The sequence below is a fragment of the Kryptolebias marmoratus genome, linkage group LG11 (assembly GCF_001649575.2).
Source record: "Kryptolebias marmoratus isolate JLee-2015 linkage group LG11, ASM164957v2, whole genome shotgun sequence".
Taxonomy (NCBI): Eukaryota; Metazoa; Chordata; class Actinopteri; order Cyprinodontiformes; family Rivulidae; genus Kryptolebias; species Kryptolebias marmoratus.
Window position 1 is genome coordinate 25410660 of NC_051440.1, and position 8248 is coordinate 25418907.

An 8248-nucleotide genomic window follows, 5' to 3' on the forward strand; every position below is an offset into this window, starting at 1 on the left:
TCTGGACTCAGGTCTGGTCTCAGGTCTGGTTTTAGTTGAATGTGATATTTAAGTCACCTTTCAGCTCCCTCTCCTCCCAGCCTCTCGTTTCCTCCTGAAGCCTGAAGGTGAAGCGTGAAGATAAACCCGGGTCGTGGACTTGTGAAGGGGACGTTTGTGTCCAGCTGGCAGCGGGACGCCTGGACGCCACATCTCTGCTTTCATGAGCAGATTAGGAAATCTGCTGGATTAGATGAGAGCGCCGAGGTGAAAGGGGCAGAAAAACAGCCGGACTGAAACCGGAGCTTCGGTCGGGTCTCCAGGACTAAAATCTGTCACCTGATGATTAAAACGACTCTGAACTTATTAAAACCTGGAAAATAAAAATTTCCATCTGGAGCTCGTTGTGAAACGCCTCCTCCTCCTCCTCCTCCTCCTCCTCAGATCTTCGTCCCTCATGGAGACGTTTCCTCTGTGGACCTGAAGGACCTCTGACTCCTGGTGACAGTTCTACCAGCAGCTCCAGAACTTCAGCTGGAGGACGCTGCTCCCTGCTGACGCATCCGTGTCCTTCAGTCTGAACTTCTAAATTTGCTTTAAAAATCAGCCGACAGCTTTGTGCACAGAGCCGAACCTCAGCTGCATGAAAACGTGCAGAAACTACGACCCACTGAAGCAGGACGTCTCCGTCTCCGTTCCTCTGGACTTCAGAGCAGATCTCCGGGTGTCAGAGGTCATGAAGCCGTCAGTAAAACCGGTTTTCTGTTATATTTTTAACCTAAATCTCACAAACATCAAATTAGGAGCTCAGAGAGCGTCAAGTTGTGACAAAAGGCCGTAAAATGTCTGGTTTAACGGACCGGTGCAGCTGGAAGTCCATAACTTCCTGTCAGAGGAGTGAGCTTCACCTCCTGGAGGAGGCTCAGAGGAAACGTTTAAAGCTCCAACCGTCTTCGCTCCTGGTGTCCAGAGGACAGCTGGACTGAAACTCCGGAGTGACAAAGACCTCTGAAATGTCAGCGGGTGCCAGCAGAGACTATTTTTACTCCGGCAGCTGAAACGTTTCAGAAGCTAAAGGTCAGACGGGAGGCCGTCCTCCAAAAACTAAACCAAACGCAGAAATGAAGTCTTCGTTAGGATCAGTTAGAGCTCAGAGCGTTGGAGACGACTCTCAGCTACTACCACACCCGGTCTGACCCTCTCTGTTCGGAAAAGTCCATCAGCTGCGGAGGTCTGACCAGCTGAAGACGTGCGTCCACACTCCACCTCAGCCCCGTGAAGGACCTGTCTCACAGGGACAGGTCGGGGTCCATGAGCATCCTGGTCATCATGTCTCAGGATGTTTTCAGGTGTCTCAGAGCTGTCTCAGAGCTGTCTCAGAGGTGTCTCAGAGCTGTCTCAGAGATGTCANGAATGAAAACACATTCATGTCGGAGGTAATTAATTAAAGGCCGAGCACTTCCCGAGGGAATGCATGTCGTCTGCCTTCAAGTCAAGCTTTAATTCAAGATGGCCATCACAGCCACGTCTCTTGAGATGCGTTAAGGATAACTCTCCGCAACTACCACACCAAGGGTTAGCAGAATAGCCGGTAGGTGAGCGTCCAGTGAGCCATTCCTACAGGTTTTCTTAAATCCGTCCCGTTGTTAATGATTTGTTTTGGTGACAGACATGATCTGTTTTTTGTTTTGTTTTTTTGCAGTAAAGCTGCAGCTCCGTTTCTGCCTGGCAACAGAGCGAGGGCTGAGACGGCGCTGCCAGAAGAGATGTGCAACATGACAGCAGGCGTTGTTAGACACACACACACTTCCTTAGGTAGAGCTCCACCACAAACAACAAATACTGCACAGAAGACCCGCCGCACAAAGGGAGAATTTAGCTGCTTGGCAAACAAAGATGAGCATCTAATCTTTGCACGTCTTTTTTTTATTATTATTTCATGCTACTCAGAGTAAAAAGTCTCCACTTCGAAGCCTGCCAGTTTCAAAACGTTAGAAGGGTCTGATTTAAATCTGTTGGCTGAAGTCAAACGTGTTCCTTCTTTTCTTCTTCTTCTTGGTGTGAAAAGCTCCAGCAGAGCATAATCAGAGCGACACGGTGGAGCACAGAGCGGCGTGCAGCCAAGCAGAGCGGTGCAAAATGAGCCGCTGCTGCTTTAATGCCGAGAACATGTGCTGGGACAATGCAGTGCCCCCACCCCCCCACCCCNTCAGAGTTTTAAAGTCAGATCATCCTCTGATGAAAAAAGATGGAGTTGTAGCTGTTTTGGTTAAACATTGTAAATTATGTTGTGAGTGATCTCATATTAAATCTTACCTGATCTGTTAGCAGTTTGTGTTGTGAATGACTGTCAGCTACTACCACACCACCTTCAGCTCCCTCCCCGCCCCCCTGCCCCCGCCCCCGCCGCCTCCACCGTCCTCCTAGATGTGCCGCTCCGCCTCGGATCACCTGAGCTCCTCCGACACAAAGGAAAACAGGAATCAGAGCAGATGACGCACAGAGAGGGACAGCTGAGGTCTGAACGCGAGCAGCTGGCCTGAATTTAAGGTTTTCTCCTCCAGGTAACGTCCTCCTCCGATGTTCTCAGGTTCCAACACCCCCAGGAAATAAAAACAGAACCTGATAAATCTGTACCAATCATGACACGTCCTGGCCAAGCTGAGCCTGTCACCGCAGCAGTCATGACTCCAGTCCTAATATTACTGCAGCGGGATGATTGAAATAATCGTCTCTAGTTGCATTTAACAAGTCAGAGCTGTAATCAACTTTAGTTTCCTTCACATGATGCTGCTGGGTGTGAGCAGCTTCACTGTCAAGACTGCGTAAAGTTTCAATTTAGTCCAAAAATGTATATTTCCTTCCTCTAATAATTCTCACTATTCAGCTTAAATATTCATTAAAACAGAAAATAAGGACACCTACATTTCAAGGATTCTATCTTTTGTCTCTAAAGCTATTCAAACATCTCTTGTTTGGACGCTTTTTTACAAAGATCTTCTCTGATGATAGAGTATAAAGGAATATTTTTATATTTATCTGACAGCATAATGCAGTTTCAAAACCTTCCGCTGTTACATTGTTACCCATAAATCAGAGCTGTTGTTCAGGACTTAAAAACCCTTTTAGCCGTCCTGCAGCAGCGCCACACTCCTTTCATAATGCATCTTATAATCTTTGACACGAAGCAGGAGTGGACTGCGGCCTCGGAGACGTTATTTACTCGAGGAAGACGGAGCAGATCGTCCGTCTGACTCGTCCTTCGAGAGGAAGAGTCCCGAGGAAGGCTTCGAAGGGAGCGGGTCGCGCCCTCTCATCTGTCAGCCGGCATCAGCGTTTCCCGACAAAACTCCGGGTTTTAAACAGCAGCTCGGAGCTTCGTGAAGGTTCAGAGGTAAAACCAAGGAACTGCGTTCACCTCGGACGTGTCTTTGCTGCACCATCCCTCACCCAGAGTTACGTAAATGTGAGGCAGCATGCACAAAACAAATTAGTTTTAGAAAACGATCTGCTCCACTTCTCCAGAACTTTTCATGACACTCAGCTGGTTTTGCATAATCTTACTGACACACACAGACAAACAAACCAAAACCCTTCTGCTGGCAGAGGAGGACGGTTCTCTCTGCCAGCAGGAGGAACGTTTAATCGCGCTGCAAGCCTCCAGGAGCTCTGATCTTCAGCCAATTCATCCTCCGGGAGGAACCGCAGGAGACGGAGACGAGCCAAGCTCTGCTGGACCTAATCAGCGCCATCCATCAATGTAATTGATGACAGCAGATAAATGATCATCGTCAACAAGATTTATCAATGAGTCTGCGGCCAGACGTTCGATTTCTCGCAGTCCCGCCCCGCTTATTAGATTCCAGGGATTTATGTGATTCATCTGTTCAGAAGACCAAAAACAAACTCGTACAAACGCGTCGGTTTGGACCTCCAAGACTCTGCGTCATCGTTACAGACATTAGGAAAATAAATAAATTCCTAACGCTGCCTTTCATTTCTGGAAAACCTCTCCCCAACACCTTAAAAGGTCCGAATAGATAAATGCATCAAAACACGTTTTTAAGATTTCTACAGCCACAGTTTAAAAAACGTTGTGTAAAATGTAAATAAAAGCAGAAAGCAATGATTTATAAATCTCACAAACTCATCTTTTATTCACAATGAAACTAAGAAACTAAGAAATTGTTTTTTAATGCATCTCAAAGTTTGGACAGAGGCAACAAAAGGCTGAAGAAAGAATAATGTTCCTCAGAAGAAACTTCTAAAGATATCCACAGATCTGAAGAATCTGTAGAAACCTCTGAGGTCAAAGGTCAAGGCTCAGGAACACTGTCTGTAAACATAGTTCACCGCGCCGTCCACAAACGCTGCTTAAAGCTCTATCAGGCAAAGAAGAAGCCAGATGTGAACAGATGTGTCTCCTCTGGACCAAAGAGGAGAACTGTTCTGAGGTCAGCCTGCCTCTCTGATGGTATGGGGGTGCATTAGTCCAGGTTTTAGAGCAACATCTGCTCCCATCAGGACTGTTGAACAGACAGAATGGGACAACCTCAGGTCCAGATGTTTACAGACTGATGGGAGAGGGAAACATGGAGCTGTCCCTCTTTTTTTTGATTTGTTGCTCCTGTATAATTCAAAACCTTGTTTTTTTCCCCAGTGTTTAATATCTGGGTACATGGAGGTTTGCAAATCATTTAATTCAGTTTTTAAATACATTTATAACAACGTCCCAACCAGCTACAGCAGAGGTGACATCAGCTGCTTTAAAGACAACAGCAAACATTTCAGATTCCCAAAACCATGAAATCATCTGGTTATTACAGCTACTTTTGAACGGGCTCTTTCTTGAACTCGAGGCTTGAGAAAGGTCAACTCGGACCACCAGGAGACCGGATGTTCAGCAGCTGGTTTAGGTTCACTCTGAAACACGTCACGGAGCGGCCCTTTATCCGTGTGCCCGCCCCGATACTAATCATTAGGCAGCGCTCTCTAACTTGGCACTTACGTGTTATTTCAATCCCTGACGGACGAACGCAAAGTACAAGCTGCGGATCGGTTCCCATGGAAACACGCAGCAACACATCTCAGCTGATAAGGAGCAGAAACGGCGAAACGCTCACTGATTACACACAGAGCTCGGCTGTAATTGCACGTCTGAGCCGCGTGTCCACCTCAGCTCTGATGAGGACAGAATTGCGTTAAAACATTCATCACCACTCCTTCATTCGCCGTCTGATTGGCTGTTTCTGTTCGGTGCCGGGCTGTGAATGAAGATCTCTGCAGCTCTGTTTAAGAAAGAAAAACACCTACACACACACTGTGCCTACAGATGCACATAAATGACACGCCAGCCTTCCATCGGCTGCAAAAAATAAAAGATGCAACACAGATTCTGGAAAAGCTGGGACAAAAAAATTTGAAAATCCCATAAATCCCAGTTTTTCGCCCCCATCTCTGTTTAGAAACAGTCGAGCGTTTAAGGTGGAAGAGAAAAAGTCAGGTTTAGTTGTGTTTTAAGTGGCACAGTGGCTTGATGTGAAAAGAGGATTTGTTTTTTGAGAGCAAGTAGGCGATTTAATCAGACTTAACCCAGGAGGTCGGGTAAAAAAAGCGCCGTTTTTTAAACATATTGGGAACCTTTTCATTGTCGGCTCCACTCTTAAAGGAGGAGAAATGTGTTTATTACCATCTGTTTTACTCTGAAATTACACTTTTAGCTCGTTTTTAGGAAACAGCGTTTCGTTATTTTTCTGATTCGTTTCAAACCTGCTTGTCAGTCAGGCTGAAATCATCGCAAAACTACGAATCTACAACAAACTAAGCCCTAAAATGTTCAACTAATGTAAAAAAAGTCACAATTATTTAAATCTGTCACTCACAAAACAGCTGAAGATGGCGTTGAATCTGAACGGATGTGCAGGATGCAGTTTGTCTTGCTCAATTAAGCAAAACGTTCCCTGAAAGCAGGACCTAAAATAATGCCTTTTTTTAAATCTGTATATTTTCTACCGACAGAGATATAAGAACCCTGATAACCACGTTCTCCCTGAAAGAACCGGTCGGTATTCAGCTTTTCTTCTTGTTTACAAAGATTTCTGCAGCCTATCTTTCTATTATACTTTGAACTGAAAGCGATGAAATCTTTAAATCTGTGAAAATTTACAATTTGGCTGTTTCAGCGTCTCTGAGAACGACTTTACGTCCAATCCTGTTAGTTTATAATTAGTTTAAATGAGACGCAAATCAATAGTTTTACTTTCTAAGTGAAGTTTAACTCAAACAGTTGGATTCAAAATACTTGCGAGCACAAAAAAAGTGAAACACGATTGTTTGAATTCATGTATTTTACAAAGATCCTATCAGAGTTAGAAACTGCTGGACCGGTTCTGGGCCCTGAAGCGTTTTAGGTGCAAATAAATAAAAGTTTAAAGACATTTTAATTAGCTTAAACCAAACATCAACACCTATTGTTAGCTTATTTGCTTTGTGACTAAATATAAATAAACTGAATGTTTCTTGCAGATTTTAACTTGTTGTTCCTCTGAGAGTCCAGTCATTTGTTCTTTTTAGAGGTTTTTTTAATATAATTTGGTGTTTTATTCTGTTTAATGTCCTCAGAGAGGCTGGATGGTGGATCTGAACGAGCTGGGAATAAAAACAATGAGACCGAATCACGTCTGCTGCCATTTTTGTTTCCTTCTTTGCGCTTCTGATTACATAAACACCAGAAATGATTCAGCTGTGAAAGGAAATAACCTTGCAGGTCTGTTTTTAGGCTGCAGCTCTTCTTTAATTATTAAAAACTTTGTTTTTTTGCTCCAAACGCACAGAAAGTGGCGCAGTGATTTGGCGCACAGTGTGCTCCGTGTTTGGAGAACCTGGGGGCCTTTGTGGGACTAAAACTGGGATTTAAACGTGAAAAATGTTTATTTTACAAACATCTCACCTTCTGAGTCATATGCATCAAATGTCTGCACATTAGGGACAACAAAAAAGCCTCTATGGGTCTCAAATAAAGCCATTTTATCTCAGAATCTCCTCAAAATTAAATTTCCACACAAAGATTTTCACCTAATGTAACATTAAATGTTTGTATTAATGAGTGGAACAACAAACAGCAGCCTGGATTTGGGTTGAGATGATTATTTGTGGTGGTTTGTGTTTAAAAATATTAATAAAAATCGCCACTCTTTAAGTGTGGGAAGCATCAGGATCTTACCGTCAGCAGCCAGAGAGCTCTGCACCATCAGGACCAGCACCAGCAGCGCCGTCGGAACCCGCCACCTGCTGCCGCTCCTCGGCGAGCACACGGCCGCCGTCCCCGCGTCCGGGCTCCGCGGGTCCGGTTCTGCTTCGTTGTTCGCCCGGCGGGGCCCGGGGCCACTGCCGGAGCGAGGCGCGCGTTTGGGAGCCATCGGTCAACCAATCAATCCCGAACGGAGAGCATCTAACGGCGCCGCTGGGGCGACAGGCATCCGATCGTCAAGAAGCTGCCGCCGGCGGTTCGGACGCGCGGGGCTCCGCTCTCCATGAGCCGGCCGGAGGCTGCGAGGCTCCGGACGGGCTCCGAGCTGTCTTCTTCGCGGGTGTCGCCGGTTGTCTCCGCTCGGTGTGAAGCCCGGAGTCCTAAAGCGACCGCAGGACTCTCTCCGTCCCCGTTGGAAGACGCGTCGCGGCGCTGCCGAACCGGAAGACGGCTGGTTTCACTTTCAGAATAAAAGCCCACGAATATATTCAATTTAATAAACGTTAGCTAAAACAAATATATATATATATATACAGTGGCGTCACTAGACCTGTTTTAGGGGGGCTTCAGCCCCCCTAAAATGTTTTCAAGCCCCCCTAAATAATTTTGGTGTCAACAATTTTTTTTTTTTTTTTTTACAAAAATTCCATATAATGTGGCCAGAATATGAGTTTAAATAAATAACCATATATTATTTCATTATTAACTTAAATATATGATCATAAATCTGTCAGTTTTCTTTTTCTTTACAGTGTAAGATAAAAATCCTCTTTGGTGCGTCGTCATCAAATCCATTCCACTTGTTCATATAGAGTACTCCCTCACCACATGAAATCCAGTCCATGTTTTCCCTNGAGCTGTCTCAGAGATGTTGTATCATCAGCAGATTTAATGATCTGGTTAGATATCAGCAGAACGAAGAGCAAAGGACCGAGTACACATCCCTGAGGAACCCCTCGGCTCAATATGGTGGAGCGATGTCTTACTACCAACATTTACTGAGACTGACTTGAACTTTTC

At 45.2% G+C, this 8248-nt stretch overlaps 1 protein-coding gene across 2 annotated transcripts in view; it reads right to left on the reverse strand.

Annotated features, from left to right (window-relative positions):
• The window catches only part of kiaa1549la (KIAA1549-like a), a 104646-nt gene extending 96971 nt beyond the window's left edge, over positions 1-7675 (reverse strand). For both annotated transcript variants that reach the window (XM_037978346.1, XM_017428933.3), the window contains exon 1: positions 7202-7675. In XM_037978346.1, coding sequence (XP_037834274.1) covers positions 7202-7397 — 196 coding nt within the window. In that variant the 5' untranslated portion in view covers positions 7398-7675. The remainder of the gene's footprint in view (positions 1-7201) is intronic.
• Between the last annotated feature and the right edge of the window lie 573 nt (positions 7676-8248).